Here is a 20,786-nt window from a genome sequence, read left to right on the forward strand (position 1 = left end):
ACCGCAGCTTAGGTGACATCAGGATGTATCGTACAGTCGAGGGAAAATCACGGTGTTCTTAGCGCATGGTTACAAAGCTCGCTATTAAACGACAAATGTCGTAGGTATTCTTATCTGTGCCTAGGTGTGTGCGTGTGTGCGTGAAGTCGTGGTGTGTGCCTGATTTCCTCGCTCGTACCTGACCTGACCCAGGTGGAACACCTGGACCAACAACCATGACTACGAGGGAGTTATACGTGAAGGTACGGATACCAGTTTCGGATTCACACTCAGCCAAGCAGGTACTCTCCGAGCCAGTTCTACGATGGCAACTGGTTTAGAGTAGCATTCTGCTCGAGATCTTGTCTCGCTGTTGACATTTGCTATTGGCATTTCTTTTTCTCTCTCTCTCTCTCTCTCTCTCTCTCTCTCTCTCTGTAGAAGCTACGTCAAAGGTACGTTATATACTTGCCGCATTATCCAACGAGAAACGTAATCTCGGAGAAAGTAAACAAGTATCGCTGTTGGATGATCGGGCAAACTGGATGTACAGTAGCGGTGTAAAACTGTCGTATTTGTTTGAAACGGTTAAAGGATAAGATTGTTGCCGTGTGTGTGTTTCCAGAGAGTTTCAATTATATCGTCGATAATAACGGTATCTTGTTTTAGGACGTTGTGCAAAGTTCATTTGTACAGAGAGAGATACTCGCGTATTCTCTTTTCGACAGCGAAGGTAAGAGTTTGCTCTGTTGTCGAGAATGCCTTCCGGCTGATGTGCGTTTGAATAGAGTTGCTGCAAGCATATGTGCAATTTTGTCTTTTTCGTGAATTTTCCAACATTTTTCTTTCAACGTTTCGAATAAAATTGCACGATGTACGTTGGTCGTTTCGGGGTAAATACATGTGGTGTAACTAGATTGACCGAGATTCTATCGATTTTCACTTTGTTCGCGATATCATGCTCCTGTTTCAATTTTGCCTCATGGGCTTTCTGGAGTTTGTGCGCGAGGGAACGCGATATTGATTATATCTCTCAAGTTCGACAAATGCCACGAGACGTATAACAGTGGTTAAAAACTGAAACGGAGCGAGGATGCGCGTTTGTTGTAAAAACGAAGAAGAAACTTTCTTCTTTTCTTCCCGTCGCTGGTGCGTAACAAGTACGGTTAATTGTTTGAGAAAATGATGGGACAGTTAATATATTGCTTCAATTACTCCTCGAGTATTATATATTATCGCTTCTCGAGCGAAGGTGTATTTCTCAGGCAACGCTTAGAAACGACTTTCACGAGAGGTGTCTGTTTCTTTGAACTTTTACACAAGTAATTTACAATGTTTTTAGGTACGTAATTCTCGGCTCTCTGTATTCTACACTTGACGACGATCGTTCGTTAGATTTCCCTTTCACAATTGTGAATATGCGGTATGATACCCTTGCAATTGTATGCTGTTCGGTTGAGGAGAGGAACGGGGCTGGAGTAGAGTCGAAATCCGGAAGAGCTTCTTTTCAAAAGAACAAATCAATAATTGTCCTAAATTCCACTTTTAAAAGCGGCCACTGCTACGCGATCGCGGCTAGGTTGAAGAACGCGATAATATTTGTCGTGTGCGGGCTCTCGACAAGTGGATTGTCACGTCGAAACGTTCTGTTCGGTGTCCCTGAACATGAAATACCGATCGTGCCGTCTCCAACTGACAATTCAACCAACGCATCGTCGATTTTTAATTGCCTACTTAAACGCGTTTCAATTAATCTTTTACCAGCGTGTACGTCGTAGAACCAGACAACTAGTTGAATTCGCGAGAAAAATATTACCGTGAAAAAAAAAAGAAGAAGAAGAAGCGTGACGTTGTTTTTTCTTTTTCTTCGAATCAGCTGATAATTACTCGGGTAACATTATTAACCGTGAGAACGTTGCGTAGGAAACAGCATGACGAACGTAGAAAAACGACACTGTGAGAATAGCTAGTCGACGGGAACGGAGTTTAATCCAGCCTGAACCTGCCCCTTTAAAGTCGCACCGTGGCTCTCCATCTTGCCTGATTTATCGCCTTGGTCAGGTGAAGTTGCGAGGGTTGTCCGAGGTCGCTCGGTAATTTTTCCCGTTTCCCTCCACGTTACTCATCTTATCGGCCATCTCTTCGAGAAAAAGTATCGAGAAACGTTCTACAAGAAAGCATACTCTTTAAAACTACCCTGTATACACATCTATACTCGTTGTTCAAGTCACGGACAGAGAACTATTTCTCGTACAGAGAGGTTGTATTGATTTAGTCACCTTACGGATGGACTTTCGTTTCACGGTTCGATCGAAATTTTCTCATGCCGGTACAATTACGCAACACCTGGTGATCGAGGATTTTTACGAACCAGTTTCGACACACTTAGGCAAACACAGACGCACACGGGATTCGTAATAAAATAGAACGTCGTTCAGGTATAGTCCGGTTTGTGACACGAGGAAATAACGAAATTGCATTATGCAATACGAAATTGAAACACGAGACGTATAGTCTCGATCGCACCTTTACATTTAAAGGTAAGCTAACCCCATTGGAAACTGTTGCTCGCACGATCAGTTCGAGGAACGTGATCAGTTAGACTTCTCTTCGACGAGCAGCCACAGTTCCCTTTCTCTCGGAACGGAGTAGCAAAACGTCTTGGAACAGGTCGTTCTCCTTGCTTCTTCGTGTTCCTCCCCTCTGACAGAGTGGCAAAGTTACTCTCGCTACGATCCCGCTCTTCTGTTCCGCGTGATTTTCACCCGAAAGGTCAGGCGAGAAGATTTCTACCAGAAGAAGGAAAGAAAATTCGTCACTCGCGATGACTAACGCGAGAACGACGATCGTGTTCGTAGAATTAAGCGTATCCTTCTTCACTTTCACGAGCTGTGTCTCCTTGGACGGTTCGTCGAAATATTTCTACACCGTAGAATGTGAACTTTCGTGAACTTTAAATCGACTCGTGACGATGACAAGGTGATACAGCAATTTCAACAACCGAGCTCTCCCCTCGTTCGCTATAAACACAGCCTTACGATCGCCCTTTTGTGCAGCCTCCGTGAAAAACGAGGATTCCTCGCGGCGAAATCTCCCACGAATGGCGATCTTTCTCAACGGAGACATTGCTGAAAGTACAAACTGGCGTTTCTCACGCTCGTGAAAACTCCTGTTTGTACGTAGTATGCCATAATTCCAACTCGATAGCGGATGTTCGATTAGAGAGGAAGAAGTTCGGTGGAGGAATTGTTTTCAGGCGTTCGTGAAAGGTGGCCTGGTTGCACGGGGCACGTTCATTGTCGGTTCATCGAAAGGGAAACTGTTGGGTGCGCCAGGGTGCAAGGCGGCAAATAGTGGCCGTGCAGTGTCAACGATGCCAATTTCCACGCACGTGGCGGAGGGGAAAAAAAATATAGCCTGTACGTGGGCGGGAAACTTGACCCGGTTATTCTCAATAACGAAGAGGACCTCGGCACCTTTTCTCGGCAACCAGCCGACGATCGATCTGACGACCGCGGAATACGCGAGCGTGTCGTTTAGATGCGGTTTTCTCTGAATGCACTTTTCAATTCGCCTGCTCGACGCGTAACAGCGTAAATGCTCGGCAACGCACAATCGTCGAGGTTTCTGCTTGTGGCTGTATGTACACTGTTCGCTTTGACAGATATCGATAAATGTCACAAGTTTCTCGAGATAACGTTCGGTAAACATTCCGAGTATGTAATTTACTGAACAAGTGCAACCGCCTTGTAGATATCGTGTTCTTTTTTTTTTTTTTTAAAGAAAGAAGAAGGAGAACGATACAATTTACCTTACGTCAGTTGTGTTACCTTTATTACGTTAGGGTCTTAATTTTGAAGAGAAAGGTTTCCAGACCGTCCTTAGCCTTCATCTTGATCAATAAAGAAGTGGAACGATCGGGGTTTTCCAAGTTTCCGTGCTGTAATCATCCGGTCGCCGTGAACATTGTATCTGTTTGTACTTTGTGGGAGGAATCGGTGGCGAAATGATTCATTGTCGTGCGGTTTCGCTGCTAAGCGATAAGATTATAGCTTCTATCTTCCTCTTCCTAGTTAGACGCGAACGTTACAAACAATTCGAGGTTGGTGCAGTTGAATCGCACTGAATGAAATTCAATTTTAAAAAGCATTTTAACCGTCTAGATCAATTTTTTCATTCTTCTCAAAAATACCAAGATAGATCTTTCGGAAAAAAAAAGATGGATAAATCTGTCGCTTTGCGTTACGAACTAGAACCGCGATACTTCATTGAATTTACCATCGTGACAATTGATAATGTTAAAGTTTTAACGGCGAAGTAGCACAGTGGAAAAAAGTTGCGTAGTTTGAAAGATTGAAACGAGCCGTGGGTGGAACGCGACAGAAGCCGTAGATCGGTGGTCGGTTGGCAAAGCTCAGACACAACACGAGAGTGGGCTGCATTTACACAGGCGCCGAAGCTTCCCTTGTATTTGCCCGATGCATACGTGGAAGCGCGTCGAAAGTACCCTGGAATTTTCGTCTGTCGGTAGCAGAGGCGTGAAACATACGTGAATGGGTGGAAAGGGGAGATTTGCGTATCTAATTAGACGTTATGCAATTGAACGAGAGTCGTGAGAGAGAAGCCGAGGTTGAGGGAACGGTAATTAATTGGGCGACGAAGAAAAAATGGGGGGAAAGTTAGAGAGGAGAGGGTTGTAATTCTCATCTACGAACTTAGCAATTGTCGCGTGCAGGTTCACTCTCATTCTGACCAGCTTTTCAATTAGCAAGCCGCGTGGGAACACGGTAGGATTCTGCTTTTTCTATTCCCATTCCGCGAGAGGTATACGAGTAATCGTTATTTGGTACGTAACGTAGAAAGCATGGGAACTATTTTATTCGGTACACTTGGAACGTACGAAGTCGACCGTCAAATTGTTCCGTTCGTAAAGTAGAAACGTGGCGGGAAATGAGTGGTATTAAAGTGATAGGGGAGACCTGGTTGGTATTATTCATCGATCGTTTCCTTCTCTCAAATTCAATTAAAAACTATTTCCAAGAACTTTGGAGTCTCGAGTGCGAGATTATCCGGTGTATCGTCGTTCGAATTCTTTGCGTAACTTTGTTTCTCTCCTTTTTTCTCATTTCTTCTTACTTTCCTATCAATTTTCGCGAGCGTCGCGGATTACGCCTGAGCGAAAGTAGCACGTTACGAAATTCCACAATTCGCCGAGATGAATTCGTAATTGTGCAACCTGAGATTGCCAAGTCAGCAATCAGCTAACCTCGAAACGCGAAAATTGAAATAACCACGGAGTGTACGCAACCTCGTAATCATTGTTGAATTATAGTGCACATTTTCTACGTCCAAGCAGGATCATGTTCAATTCTCGACGATACTCTTCCGCTTCAAGTTCCCTGGAAAAGAAGTATCTCGGAATATTATTCAGAAAATTTGTAATGTCGCGAGGTTCATTTACATACCGGCCGGCACTTTCGGTTTTTCTCCATTGTTTCTTTTCTCATACTTTTTTCTGTGTCCTTCAAATGACGCGTTGCGCAATAGTTGACATACAAGATCGGATCGTGAGAGTTCACGGTTACTTTTCACCTCTTTCTACACCGAGTCGAGTCGCTTTCCCCGACAATACATCAAACGTTTCGCTGTTTTTTTTTTTTCAATCGTATCTCTAACCAGCCTTCTGACGCAACTGTGACACGGTGAACACACGAGGGGGAGAGAATGAAAAAGATAAAGTTCAAAGAGACGGTGAACTTTACCGTTGCTCGATATTTCTTCAGATCACGTAATCGTGCCTTTTGTTTGGACACCGTCGTCTGTGCTGCTCGATAACAGTACATTTTGGTGTTTCGTGTCTCATTTGTATGATACCGTTACGAATTCTTTTCTTTTTCACCGTCATTCCGAACAGAGAATGAAATTCAAATCTCGTTTGACAAATCACCTCGTGTGTACACAAGTACTTATGAAAGAAGAACGTCCCCCAGTTTGCGGTTAAAAAGTAATAACAGCACTAACGCGATAACCAATCCTGATTTGGCGCACTCGGCGTCGGAATCGATATGCTGTATTGCCGACCTCATTTTCATACGTACCGCTCGCAAAAAGGAAAAGCAGGTCATCTTTTCAGGAGAAGGAAAATTAGACGGTAAGTAATTAACTCGTACGTGCTCGTTCGTTCTTCTTGAAAAAAAGAGAGAGAAAATGTACTTCCTTCGCGTGCAACCACGTAATCTACGGATGATTCCTCCGCTAGTATTATCCTGATAATTATTCGCAGAGAGTGTTACGAACTGAACGGTAATACCAAGTGTTATAGGAAATAAAATAGAAAAAGAATATAATTATTTAAGGAGAATGTTACACCGAAACTTTGCCATCGTAAGAAACTGACCAGAGTACCAAGGCGTCGAGAAAAATTGGTAAAATAAAGGAAAAAGCACACTTTGTGAAGAAGGAATCTGTATGTTGTTTAGGGTGGTAGGGTATGGGTGCCGCATCCGGTGAAGATCTGGGAAGGCGCGGTGATCCTGGAGGACTACAAACTAAATCATCTCAGCTTGAAGGTTCACACGGATGATTCGAATCAGACGAAGATCTTGGAGATCAAATCGAACGCTGACCTACCACCGTTGAGAAATCCGGATATATTAATCGGAGAGAATAATTTGACGTCTTTGTCGTTCCTTCACGAACCGGCCGTTCTCTACAATCTTCAGATACGTTTCCAAAGACACTGTATCTACACCTACTGCGGCATAGTTTTGGTCGCGTTCAATCCGTACAACGAGCTGCCGATTTATGGAACCGACACGATATGGGCGTACCGAGGCCAGGCGATGGGCGACTTGGAGCCGCATATTTTCGCCGTCGCCGAGGAGGCTTACACGAAACTGGAAAGGTTGAACATTTTATTCGAAGCATGCTGTAGGGTTAGAAAAATAAATTCTTTTTTCTTATTCGTAATCGTAGAAAGATGATAGATTCGATAGATGGACGCGTAGATTACAAGTTTCTCGAGTTAGATGAGCCTTGATAATTGTGAAATTAACGGAATAATCGCAGGGAGGGCCACGATCAGTCGATCATCGTTTCCGGAGAATCAGGCGCAGGGAAAACCGTGTCTGCCAAGTACACGATGCGATACTTCGCGACGGTCGGCGGTTCGACGACCGAAACTCAGGTCGAGAAGAAGGTCCTTGCTTCTCTGCCGATCATGGAGGCGATTGGTAACGCTAAAACGACGAGAAACGACAATTCCTCGAGATTTGGCAAATTCATCGAGATTCAATTCAACAAACACTATCACATCACCGGGGCTAGTATGAGGACCTATCTTCTCGAAAAGTCTAGAGTCGTGTTTCAGGTACACACATGTTTACTTTTCGTTGAATTGTCGCGCGGGGGTGATGGAAGGATTGAATTAAACGAACGATTCTCCAGGCGCAAGAGGAGAGGAATTACCATATATTTTACCAAATGTGCGCAGCAGCCTCGCGTCTTCCACACTTGCATCTGGCGCATCAGAATAAGTTTCACTATTTGAATCAAGGGAACAATCCTATGATAGACGGCGTGAACGATCTGACTTGCTTCGACGAGACGATCACTGCTCTCACGATGCTTGGATTCTCGAGCAAACAGCAGGACTATATGCTTCGTGTTTTAGCGGCTATAATGCACTTGGGGAACGTAAATATAGGGAACTCCGATAGCCAGAGCTCGAGCAACGAGAACGACACCGAGGCCAGCTACATTCACGTAAATATACCACATGCACCAGATTTCTCTTTCTTCTTCGTCGAGATAAACACCTCGTTGTTACCATTTTTCTAGCCGTCGGACAAGCATCTGTTGACGATCTGCGAGCTGTTAGGCACGGACGTGAACGCGATGCGAAAATGGCTCTGCCATAGGAAGATCGTGTCGATGAGGGAAGTGTTTCTGAAGCCTATGAACGTCGAACAAGCGATCGGCGCTAGGGATGCGCTGGCCAAGCACATCTACGCTGAACTGTTCAATTGGATCGTAGCCGGTATAAATAATTCGTTGCAATCTCAGAATAAACCGCAGTGTTTCATCGGTGTACTTGACATTTACGGATTCGAGACCTTCGAAGTGAACTCGTTCGAACAGTTCTGTATAAATTATGCGAACGAGAAGCTCCAGCAGCAGTTCAATCAGCACGTGTTCAAGCTGGAACAGGAGGAGTACATCAAGGAAGAGATCGAATGGACTTTCATAGATTTCTATGATAATCAACCGTGTATCGATCTTATCGAGACGAAATTGGGCATCCTGGATCTCCTGGACGAGGAATGCAGGGTCTGTAGATCACATTTCGATCGATTTAGAGATTTAGAGAATAATTCGTTTCGTTGTTCGGTGATTTTGTACAGATGCCGAAAGGTTCGGACAGCTCCTGGGCAGAGAAGCTTTACGCCAAGTGTGGGAAGTCGAAACACTTCGAGAGACCTAGGTTCGGAACTTCTGCCTTCTTGATCCACCATTTCGCAGACTTGGTGCGATACGAAACGACTGGATTCTTAGAAAAGAACCGAGACACTGTTATCGAGGAACAGGTGGACGTTCTGCGGAACGGAGATGTACGTGAATCTTCTACAAACCTGGATAATCTCGTTTCCCAGTACCTCTCATCTTCTCTCTTCTTTCAGAATAAATTATTGAAGAAATTGTTCAGCGAGGAGGATCCAAAGCTCGTGGTACCGCCTAACGTGAGAGTTAAAGTGTCCGCTCAAAAGCCGGTGATAAGTTCGCCTAAGCAAAATAAGAAAACGGTAACGAGTATAGATCGTGTATAGAAATTTCTCGTGCCTGGAGATGTTGGCGTTTCATTTCTCTACTGTACGAAATTCGTAGGTAGGATCTCAGTTCCGTGACTCGTTGAACATGTTGATGTCGACGCTGAACGCGACCACTCCGCATTACGTGCGCTGCATCAAGCCGAACGATACGAAGGAAGCATTCGAATACAACCCGGTCCGTGCTGTACAGCAATTACGTGCTTGCGGTGTTCTGGAAACGATCAGAATATCAGCGGCTGGTTTCCCCAGTCAGAGAACGTACGGCGAGTTCTTCCTTAGGTACAGATGTCTGTGCAGATTCAAGGATATCCGGCGCGACGATTTTAAGGAAACCTGTCGACGTATATTGGAAAGGTCGGTGATCGAAAGGGTCGAGCGTGTAGGTTTCTCTTTACCTCCAAGGAGAGATAGTTGAACGAATGGGAATTCTTCAGGTACATCAAGGATGAGGATAAGTTCAAGTTTGGCAAGACGAAGGTTCTTTTTCGAGCTGGTCAGGTGGCCTATTTAGAGAAACTACGCGGTGAACGGCAACGAGACGCTTGTATCATGATCCAGAGGACAGCACGCGGGTTTATCTATCGTAGTAGGTACGTGAAGATTCGACGAGCTGTGCTGGGTCTTCAGAGATACGGAAGGGGTTACATCGCGAGGCAAAAGGCTCAGGCGGTGAGGGAGGAAAGAGCGGCGATAAAAATTCAAGCTCGTGTCAAAGGTTGGCTCAAGAGGCGTCGTTACCTCCAGATAAAGCGCACAATTCTCGCCATTCAGACATACGGCAGGGGAAAACTGGCTCGTCAGAGATACCAGCTAATGAAAGACAATGCCGCCGCGATTGTGATACAGAGATTCGCCAGGGGATATCTGGTTCGAATGGCTTGTCAGAAGAAACTCAGCAATATCGTGATCGTTCAAGCTTGCGTGAGAAGGTTCTTGGCGAAACGAGTGTTCAAACGATTGAAGGCCGAGGCGAGAAGCGTGGAGCACGTGAAGTCGTTGAACAAGGGCCTGGAGAAGAAGATCATCACGTTGCAGCAGAAGATCACCGAACTTGTACGTTGTGGATAATTGTTTCTACAGCTTGGAGGAGAAACTGAACGTTGCTTTCTTTCCAGACGAAGGAGAATCAGGTATTGAAGAATCTTCAGAACGAGGTGGTGGATTTGAAGCACAAGCTCGAAGGTTTCAAGTCCGTAGACGCGGAGAATAAGAAATTGAACGTTATACTGATAGAGAAGGAGAAGGAGTTGGAAAAGATACAGGACATAGTGAAGACTGAAAGGGATGAAAAGATGGACATATTACAGGTACTAATTTTTCACGGGAATTTCTTTTTTTAATTCATTTTTTTTTGTTTTGTTTTAAATAGAAAAAAGTTAGGTAATTCTTCTGTTTCGTTCAGGATAAGGAAAGGAGTAATCTCGAGAAAGAACAGGAGAACCAGAAGCTCCAAGGCGAGATTGAAAAATTACGAAAGGATCTTAGAATGGCTAGTGAGAAATTGAAGAACAACCAGCTCGGTGCCGAGGAGAATTTGAAGCACCGATTGGAACAGGAAAAGGATCTCCTCCTGCTGGATCAGGATCAAGATCGTGGCGCGTATCAGAAATTATTGAAAGAGTATCACGAGTTAGAGCAGCACGCAGAAATGTTGGAGCAGAAACTTGCTATGCATGCTCCGGCGCATTCGCGTTCTCTTAGCAACGCTTCGAGCGGTAGCGGGCAAATTGTGTCTACCGAACTTCCTCAGGACGATCAGAATATCGTAAGATTGTCAACGTCGATTAATCCAACGTTTATTTTACGAATTCTTGTAACAAGTATCCGAGCTTTTTACGTTTAATTTTCAAGGATTTGGGTTACGGATCGGTAAGATCGACAGCTTCTTCCTCGACGCCTTATTCACGAGTGGAAACGATCGATTGGAATCAGCAAAGATCCGACAGTCCACCTGACGGAGAGGTTCAACCGCATAAATCACCTTCGGAGACGAATGGACCAGCACACGCACCGGTGGATATCGGTCTAGTCTTAAAACTCCAGCAGAAGTTGAAGGACGTCGAGAAAGAGAAAGGAAGATTGATCAGGATGGTGGAAGATTTAGAGCGTGATAGTCCTGAAGAAGCTTCGAGGATGCAAGACTCTTTTAGGGTAACTTCACGTCCTATCGAAATCAGCCTATTCGAATAATCCACTTTGAAATTAGCGTTTTTTCTTTATCTCATAGCTTCAAGAATTGGAAATGGAAAACGCTCAGTTGAAGAAAGATTTAGGTACACTGAGAAAGAGCGTGAGTTCCGCAGGCCTACCCGGTGCACAGCAAAATCTCATGGGTAATTTGATCCTTTTAATGGCTCAGGAAGTTTTCCATTACTTGCTTTATCGAATACTGTAATTCATTTAACTCTCTTCTCCTTCTTCTTTTTTTTGTACATTTGTCTATTCTATTTGTCTACGTTTTCGCTGTACTATTAACCAACGTTTGGTTTAAAACACGTGCAAATATATACTGCATACTTATAGATTTTGCTTTTGCTTCTTTTGCCCTTTATCTGCTTAATCTGTATGCCTATTGACCTATCGACACACTCCTGCTTTCTGCACAATATCATTACTCCTTTATATTATCGCGTTACCAATGCGTTCAGCAAAATAAAAAGCTTCAGCAGAAACGTTCATTTGCTCTTTCTTCACGAATTTGTCACACCTGCTGTACCTGCGAAACAGCGCTGGATAATACTGGAAATATTCGAATGCGGTACAATAATTTCCATTGCAGGACAATTCGACGCGCTTCAGGAAGAGCTCGAGAGAAGACGCGAGGAGTGCATTCAGCTGCACAGCGTTTTGGCCGATAACACGAGAAGAATGAAGAGCTTAGGCTCGAATTATGGCCGTGACGTGGACATAATAAACGAGGACGGGGAGTTAGTGCTCGCCTTCGAGACGCAGAAAAAGATCAACAGGTAATTACCGATCTGTCGATGTCACCTTCATATCTCTCTCTCTCTCTTCTTCTTCACTAGAAGAAAAACAGCACAGAAAGAAAGTGTCTAATCGTGTTTTGTCGTTTGTGCATGCACTTCGATTTTCAGTAGACTTAAGACAAAGCGAATGGCCTCAAGAGAGTGAGTTGAGAAGATCATTTTGGTGCGAATAGTCAGCGAATTATCCCATTTAGCAATCTCTTATCACCGTTCAATCGGGAATAATCAACGAAATTTGCCGATATTCATTGCTAACTACCATTAGGTTCTCATTTCATTATCATTTAGCTGCTAGTCCTCTCCGGTTTCTTTCGGTTGAACAAGTATCGACGAAAGCTTGGCTCGATCGTTGGATTCGTGTCTAATCCTTTAATTTGTCCTTTCGAAGGCAATTGGAGGACGAGCTTCAAACGAAGGAGAAAGGATGGCGTTCTCAGAGGGACGAATGGAGGGCGGAAATCGACAGGCTGCAGGAGGAAATTGAGAAGCAGCAGAAATTGCTGTCGGTGAATTTGAGCAAATCGCCTCAGACTCAAACAGAGGCTTATATGCAGCACGAAATTGCCAGGCTAACAGCTGAAAATTTGGTAAAAAATTCTACTCACAAGGTGTTTCAAACAAAACCTTTCAAATTTTCATAATACCATTAATCCATATATACAGGAATTACAAGAGAAATACGATAAAATAGCGGAAGAATGCAGGAAGTTCAAGAGGCAATGCAAGATACTCTCGAAACGTCTGAAAGACGCAGGCTGTACGTATAAATTTCAAATTAAACGACAAGCAAAAAAATATTGCTTTACTCATCTTTTGAAAGTGTGAAAAAAAAAAAAAAGAAAGAAAATCACGGTGTAAAAGGAAATGTTATTAAAATTTTCTAATATTCGAATGCTTGCAAAGACGAGGGAGACGATACTAAGGAACAGAAGGATCGCCCTTATATTTCAAAGGGCGCCGGTGAGTGTGGTGGTCCAATGTTCACCTTTATCGCATTTCACGCAGACCATAACTCACCTTAGCTCTCACGAATCAGAATAGATCTCACACATATCTATCTCCGCGTTCGTTCATTTTCACGATGTAACGTAGATGATTCTGCTGATTTTTTTTCGTTACAAGCGTAGACGGTCGTCGACCTATCGGTTGATCGTCTTTGATCATTGACTCGTTTAATCATTGACCTAGTGACGTAACGTCAACAGTGCATACATCTGCGAGTGTATGTGTATGGATGGATAATCGAGTGATTGACACCTGACGAACGAATTGCCTGGAAAACCGTGAGGTGCTGATCACCGAACAAGCAGTATGAATCGGAGCGTCGAAAAAAGAATGAACGAGACGATAAATCAAAGAGCGAACGAAAGGGTGAAATAATAAAGATTCTTCCGGTTTTCCACAAGCTCGATTCCTAGAATATTCGATATTCTTTTCACAGTGCCGGATAATGCTGAATCTGCGACCGATTCTACGATAATGTCTTCCACGAGTCACTCAGGCGAGAGCGGAAACAATTTACCAGCTATACGAAAGAAGGAGAGGGACTACGAGGGGATGTTTGAATTTAAGAAAGAAGACATCAACAAAATAATACGTCATCTGGTGATAGGTAATCGATCGACGAACAAATAGACTGTAAAATTTCCGAATTTTCAAAAGATATCTCGAGGGTTCGATGATTTCTTGCAGATTTGAAACCCAGGGTCTCCGTGACGTTGCTTCCTGGTTTACCAGCGTACATTCTCTTCATGTGTATAAGACACACAGATTGTATAAACGACGATGAGAAAGTGAGATTGTTACTAACTGGCTACCTGAACGCTGTGAAACGCGTGGTCAAGAAACGAGAGGATTTCGACTCGTGTGTGCTTTGGCTTAGTAATACATTAAGGCTGTTGCACAATATGAAACAGTACTCCGGGGATAAACCGTTCCAAATCGAGAACACTCCGCGACAAAACGAACAGTGTCTGAGAAATTTCGATTTAAGCGAGTACCGCGTTGTACTGAGCAACGTGGCGCTCTGGATCTTTAACAATATCCTAACGAACCTCAAAGAGAGGATTCAGGCTCTAACAGTGCCTGCTCTCCTCGAGCACGAGGCCATAACCGGTCTAGATTCTAACAGAATTGGTGCACGTCCACGGTCCTCTTCTATGGGAGAAGAACCAGAGTCTACTCAGCAGAAACTTAACAAACTTCTGGACGAGCTCACTTCGGTGTACAAAACTCTGCAGTATCACGGTGTCGATGTTGAAATAATTGTGCAAATTTTCAAACAACTGTTCTACTTCATGTGCGCCAGTGCATTGAACAATTTGCTCCTGAGGAACGAACTTTGCCACTGGGCGAAAGGCATGCAAATAAGGTCCGTAAGAGGTTCTTTTCTTCTTTTTTTTTTTTAAGATTTAAATTCTAAGATTCACGTTGAATCTTCTTCAGATATAATTTGAGCCATTTGGAGCAATGGGGAAGGGATCGTAACTTAGAAGCAGCGTCGAAAGTGCTTCAGCCGATCGTACAAGCGGCACATCTTTTACAAGCCCGTAAAACCGACGAGGACGTGAATTCCGTCTGCGAGATGTGCAATAAACTAACCGCCAATCAGATAGTGAAGATTCTAAATTTGTACACACCCGCTGACGACTTCGAGACGCGTGTACCTGTCTCGTTTATCAAAAAGGTGCAGAGTAAATTGAGTGAACGTGGAGAGAACAACGAACAAGTAAGTGTAGAAGACACCGGTTTTAAGAAACGACGATATATCAATAAGGGGGATTACGAAACAAAAATATATCTTTTTCAGCTGTTAATGGATCTAATGTATTCGTATCCAGTAAGATTCCCATTCAATCCATCGGATATTCGATTAGAGGACATCGAAATACCGGAAGTACTTCAATTGCCTATGCTCAAAAAGGTGTAATCATAGCAAAAGTGAAAACTTAGCGGCCCTGCTACGCATAGAACTTTTAGTTGAGTAACCCGTCTAAAAAAATTCGTATAGCCTATTTATTACAAAAAAAAAAAGAAACAATAAGAAAAAAAAAAGAAGAAGAAGAAGAAGAAGGGATGAAACAAGAAGGAAGAAATTAGATTTAATTTGGCCAAGTTAGGTAAACGCATCGAGCGGGTCATCGATATCACGTTTTATATATTTTTTTTTTACTCGAGTAATTTGCATTTTACGGAAACACCATTCGTATTCTTGTCCAACGTAAGAATTCGTTCTGACCGGAAACATATTATTTTTTTTTTCTTGTTCTTCTTGTTGCGACTTAAGGACGGTGTCGATATATAAATATATATATGAAGGCTCTGCTGGAGCTTGCAATTCATACGTCTGAATCGAGCGAAGGATTGTTTAGACACGTACCGGGTAAGCAAGAATAGAGAAATATAAAAGAGTAATGCAGATATGTACGATGTAACGAAGTGCCGAATTCTGTATCGTTGGATGCGGAACCGTTGTTATCCGGATTGAAGATATTTAATGAAACGCGTTGTTTCTCGATATTATTAGTAGTCTATCGAAAATTGTTATGGCAGAATATTGCAACTCCAAGCAAGAACTTTGTCGTTGTATGTAATATTGGAAATCCAATTGGAGATGTACTAATATGTAAAAAAGAAAAAAGAAAAAAAAAGAAAAGAGGAAGAGAGAAAGGCGAGAGAGATATAATGTTACGTTGGGATAGATTGTATATTTTGTGATACGAGAAAATCTATCTATGAAGTAGTCTGTTTCCCCGCAGACCGAAGACATAAGATACCAGAAAGAGAGAGAGAGAGAGAGAGAGAGAGAGAGAGAGAGAGAGAGAGGGAGAGAGAGAAAGGAGAGAGTAAGACAGAGGTATATATTGTTATTATAATATAATTTATAAATATTGTACAAGCGATTGTACTTTGTGCCATTTTATTAGTAGAATGTAACCAAATTCTGTTTCCTACGTTGATCGATTTGCATTTACGTTTACGCTTTTGCGAGTATTACATTCTATGAAAGTAAAGAATCTTGGAAACGAAATTCCCCATCAACCCAAAATGTACAGAAAGAAACATGTTTATCACGATTATACCTTGACTCGATGTGTCAAATTTATTTGTTCCTACGATGAAAATAAAAAGAAGAAAAAATCGTTGATGAAAGTATGTAAGACCCCCACTCAATTGACGCGTTATACATATACATAACAGTAGTACGTAAAAAAAAAAAAAAAAAAACACCATGAATTTTGGTAAAAGTAAAATTTTTATTTATTTATGTATCACAATGTTACGGTATAAATTATCATTGCTATACTGACGGTAAGAGTTAACTAAATTTTAAAATAATTATCGATTAGAAATGTGAATGAAGCTCGTAGAAGCAAACAAGGTGAAATTGTTGGATTAATCCAATAATGCAAATATCGAAGCAAAAAATACTCAACTTATTTTAGTAATTATCGCCGGCATCGTTTGGCGAACGTATATCGTCGATTTTAAGTATCATTTTCACCAATTGCGTAGCCAATAGAATTTGTTGCGACTTACTCGTCAGTGTTTCGATGACGTTTTGCACTTTCATATCTGTAACGATGAACAATTATTATTATTAACTATTAAGATGAAGGAGGAAGAACTGTAGTTTCGGTACTTACCGGAAGTGCCGCGGTTCAAGCAATCGACACCAAGGGTGTGATTATTTTCAGTCAATTGGCGTGCTTTGATATCAGCCAAAGTGTCCACAGGTGAGAGGCCTGAATTTTCTGCCAATGCCATGGGTACAGCTTCCAGAGCTTCTGCAAATCCACGGAAGGCGTATTGTTTCATGGTGCTTATCTTATTGGCCTTGGCTGCGCATGCGAGAGCACAAGAAATTTCGGCAGCGCCACCTCCATACAAAATCTGTTGGTTTTTGATCACATTACGGACCGTGCACAAAGCATCGTGAATAGCTCGCTTTGCTTCTTCGATGATCTGAAAATATGAATACAAAAATAAATATAAACTATTGCAAGGTGTCTGGTCAGTTAGGTATATTATTCACACCGCTGAAATTCTCCTTGCTTATACTTTTTACGAGAACTAAGTTTCAATTACCATTTTATTTCCACCGCGGATAAAGATGGTGACAGCTCGAGAATTTTTGCATTCTTCGATAACAAGCATTCGATCCTTGGTAGTACCGAACGTAAGTTCTCTAACAACTCCCGAGTGACCAAGCTTTTCTGGTGTCAATTCTTCGAAGCGAGGAACAATTCTGCCACCCGTGGCAATAGCTATTAACTGAAATAAAATCGGTACTGTTTCTTTTTTTTATCTTTCTAAGAAATTAGTAAAGATGAACAAAATACAAGCCCTCAGATCTCATAATCTTTTGGTCATTAGAGCCACTGTGAAAGAAAGATAAATGACTAATGTATTTAGAGAATGTTTGACTTTATTCTCGTAATATGGAACTAATACGAAAAACAAGATGAGAATTCTGAAATTACATTAGCTCATTATCTAGACTTCCACTCTCTCTTCCGTTGCGCTTTGTCGTCATTGGGCAAGTAAGACGGATATTAGTTGGTAGATGTGAAACTTACTTCAATTTCTGGGCCACCAACCCATCTAACCGCGGGTAATTCATTTTGAAGAAGAAGATGATTAGCTTCATCATCAAATCCCCATTGGCAAATGGCGAGCGTTGCACCACAATCCTTTACCTTCTTCACCATCTCGGTGAATTTCTCTCGTTCGTATTCACGTAACGCTCTATAGTCTTCAACTGAAGTAACATCCAACTTATGCTTGGTTTTTGGTTTAGGTGGTTCAAATGGGCAAGTCAGGATGGCCAACTTGACATCTTCCAGCCTCTATAATACAATAAATATTCCTATATTAGAAACTTTGATTATTTAATGAAATAATTCGTTATAATAAAAAAACAATGCCTTCAGCTCTCATAATCTTTTGATCATTGAAGCCACTGTAAAGACCAGATCGTTAAATAGCTACTTAAATAGACTCTTATCCTTTCAAAGTCTAGGAAAAAATTAGGCAATGAAACAATTTCAAGTCAAAAGTGAGCTAATGAAATTTTCCAGACCTTCACCCTTCTCTGCTTCTTTTTTTCATCATTAGGCAAAGTAAAACATTTTGTCAAAATAATACGATAAGAAATAATTTTACCTTGGGCATTTGAGGGTGACTGAAGTCTTTATCAATAACTACACCACGAACTAGAACAGTATCTTCCAACCTGCCACCAACTTTTCCTTCTACCTTTATCAGTTCAAAGTTCACATCATTTGCAATAGGATCTAAAACTGCAAATACAGCATTTACAGCTATTTCTGCCATTTGTCTATGACACTTGTTGATGCTGGAAAAAATAAAGATATTGCTACTTTTTCCTCACATTAGATTCACACAGTCAGAAGATGTAGTCCTTACATTTTTGAACCAAGACTGGTCATTGCAATTTTGATGTAAGGTTCCAGATTTTCTGGGCTGCCCTCAAAGTAATCTACTATCTGATCAAGATGTTCTGTAGCACATTTTGCTGCCATTTCAAAACCATCTGCTATTCTAATTGGATGAATTCCTTTATCCAACAGCTGTTCTGCCTGTTCCAAGAGGGCACCAGCAAGTACAACTACTCCAGTGGTACCATCTCCAATCTCATCATCTTGGGACTGTGACAATTGGACCATGAGCTTTGCAATTTCATGATCCACATCCATATTCTTCAGAATTGTTGCTCCATCATTTGTAACAGTAATGTCTCCATCAGGGCTGACCATCAATTTGTCAAGGCCTTTAGGTCCCAATGAAGTTTTCAGAATATTGGCCACATTACGGGCTGCCAAAATATGTGACTGTAATTAAAAAATCATTTATCACATATATTTCATGTAATATTTATCAAGTCTTCGTTAAAATAGCAAATTTTCAAGATTCCACCGAGCTACTCCATAGAGCCAGAAATCGCCTTATATGGGCAAAAAGAACTACGATTGTACCTAATCAACCGAATCCACATAATACGTGAATATTCATTCGAAGAACAGAAAAATAATCTCCTAAATATAAGGTAAAATAAAAAGTAAGCATATATGTAATATTGGTTTAAACGAAATTTTTTTTAAGTTTCATTTTCAGAATTAATTGCCAAGCCTGAAACGTCGCCATTGCGCATTTCACGTGGTCGATGTAAAGAAACGTTAATAAAAAGTTTTAAATTCTTAAACCCGGTAAAATCGTGGAGAAAATATAGGCGAAAATCCTCTTGGAATTTTTCGTACCGAATGAATACAAAAAAAACTTGTTTAAAAAATATAAATTTACCTTGATGGCATTTATACCGGTTAGACGTTTTTGCCTATCCTGATCACGAACGATGACGAACGGGCGGCCGTATTCGTCAAAGGCCATCGTACCCGCTATCGCCGTCATTTTGTCCCTCGAATAAACGCGGACACTTCACTTAAATAATACTTTCAGTTAAACTAACGTTCCTTCTGACAAAATTACGTTTCGTTGTGGTCAGAGCTACACGACCATTTTGCCAACTTCAACGGATGTTCGTTAATACGCAGTGCCCTCTATTCTAGAACGTTCGGGTTAGGTCGAAAGCATTAGTATACTGTTGGGTTAGGTACAGCTGCACGAAGAGGGAATTTAAAATCGTAAAACGCGCCACAGAGAAACCTCGGTGTTCTATTCTTTGTTAAACATCGAATAAAGAATGTGCTAATAAAACTCCGGTAAAGAAGTATCGATTTTTTGGCGGGAACGCGAGTGATCGATGCAAGAATGAAACTTGTACGTTTTACGAATAACGAACGGGTTTAACAGTTTTGTATGCACCACAATTTATTTCACATTAAACTATTATAACTCTGTATTATAATCTTGAACATTACATATACATAGTTATACACATATAATTATCTTGGAATTAGTTCATTTGACAGAGGTACTTTTGACTCAAGGCCTAAATGGCCATAGTCCCCCAATGAGTCGTACGTTGAAACAATATCTGGAACAATTTGTTCGTCGAAAATTTTCCTTACATCGGAATGTATTTCTTTTACTATTCTATGATATGTGTCGATTTCAGTTCGTTACTCCATCGTCGTTTCTTGTTTCTTCTTTTTGTTCCGTGCATGACAAGCAATTAAACTAATTACACAGATCGTGTAAAATAAATCGAAACTCATGACTGAAAGTGAACTCGTCCGGAATAAAGAAACGAGGTTAACCCTTATTATACGACGTACGCACAACGCATTAGAGGTTGGTTACATTACATTATAGAAATATGCATCCGGAAAATATATGAATACTATGTTAAATATAGCGTTCAGGTATACATATCGATCGAAGATAAAAATATAATTTCAATAAGATATATCTCGTAATAACATTCACATTTAAAACTTTCTTAATGGATTAGGCATTCCCGTGATATGTTAGAGTTCTCCTTATACGATAAAAAGGTCAACGTTGGAAGTATAATATCGCGTGACCAGAAATATCATCTGATTTTTGTGTTTTGGACTCTCGACGACTAGCATCAGTGGCGTAGAAACGAGGGGGTTTGTCCATATTTCGCAGCAGGTACTTTACGCATCAGAAACTGGTGTTTGTTTTTTTCTCTCTTTTTTTCACCACGATGTTTCATAAAACAACACCGCGTTTTCCGTGTGATTACAATTGTAACATTTGCTTCGTTCTATTAATTTTTTTTTCATATTCTTCATCGTTTCGTACGATTTTACTCGTAAAATAACACGTTCCTTCGTCATATAGTACGTATTTTTAAATCACAACTCTAATTAACATTTAACGTAACGATATTTCCACATATATATATACTTGTTGTTTTATCTGAATTATTATTACATGTAACGTTAAGATTTTTTTTTTTTTTTCATTCAAATAACACTTAACGAAGCGATCTCCGAGGTTTCAATGTTCAAATAGAGCGATTCCCGCGATTAGTGCTTAGTTA

The 20,786-nt window shown here is 41.4% G+C and overlaps 3 protein-coding genes across 4 annotated transcripts in view; 2 read left to right on the plus strand and 1 right to left on the minus strand.

Annotated features, from left to right (window-relative positions):
* The first annotated feature begins 36 nt into the window (after window positions 1-36).
* Window positions 37-14,794, plus strand: LOC108571425 (unconventional myosin-Va-like). 2 transcript variants are annotated; one of them, XM_017933460.1, is made up of 21 exons: window positions 37-242; window positions 6,459-6,883; window positions 7,048-7,348; window positions 7,426-7,743; window positions 7,819-8,307; window positions 8,382-8,588; window positions 8,658-8,780; window positions 8,863-9,161; window positions 9,242-9,860; window positions 9,923-10,114; window positions 10,210-10,572; window positions 10,659-10,958; window positions 11,035-11,140; window positions 11,587-11,773; window positions 12,183-12,381; window positions 12,458-12,551; window positions 12,698-12,754; window positions 13,236-13,406; window positions 13,487-14,165; window positions 14,240-14,522; window positions 14,604-14,794. In XM_017933460.1, the coding sequence occupies exons 1-21, from the start codon at window positions 216-218 to the stop codon at window positions 14,721-14,723; spliced, it is 5,559 nt and encodes a 1,852-aa protein (XP_017788949.1). In that variant the 5' UTR covers window positions 37-215; the 3' UTR covers window positions 14,724-14,794. The 2 variants fall into 2 exon arrangements, with proteins under 2 accessions (XP_017788949.1, XP_017788950.1); XM_017933461.1 differs by lacking the exon at window positions 12,698-12,754.
* A 1,316-nt stretch (window positions 14,795-16,110) lies between these two features.
* On the minus strand, window positions 16,111-19,342 carry LOC108571317 (T-complex protein 1 subunit epsilon). The gene is made up of 7 exons (XM_017933329.1): window positions 19,118-19,342; window positions 18,224-18,648; window positions 17,960-18,152; window positions 17,374-17,643; window positions 16,883-17,068; window positions 16,441-16,759; window positions 16,111-16,369 (listed from the first exon to the last, which is right to left on the minus strand). The coding sequence occupies exons 1-7, from the start codon at window positions 19,223-19,225 to the stop codon at window positions 16,236-16,238; spliced, it is 1,635 nt and encodes a 544-aa protein (XP_017788818.1). The 5' UTR covers window positions 19,226-19,342; the 3' UTR covers window positions 16,111-16,235.
* Window positions 19,343-19,747: 405 nt separating this feature from the next.
* The window catches only part of LOC108571411, a 45,839-nt gene continuing 44,800 nt past the window's right edge, over window positions 19,748-20,786 (plus strand). The window contains exon 1 of the mRNA XM_017933438.1: window positions 19,748-20,392. The gene's annotated coding sequence lies outside the window, so the exon portion shown is untranslated. The remainder of the gene's footprint in view (window positions 20,393-20,786) is intronic.

This window comes from Habropoda laboriosa, unplaced genomic scaffold, assembly GCF_001263275.1.
Source record: "Habropoda laboriosa isolate 0110345459 unplaced genomic scaffold, ASM126327v1 scaffold57, whole genome shotgun sequence".
Lineage (NCBI taxonomy): Eukaryota > Metazoa > Arthropoda > Insecta > Hymenoptera > Apidae > Habropoda > Habropoda laboriosa.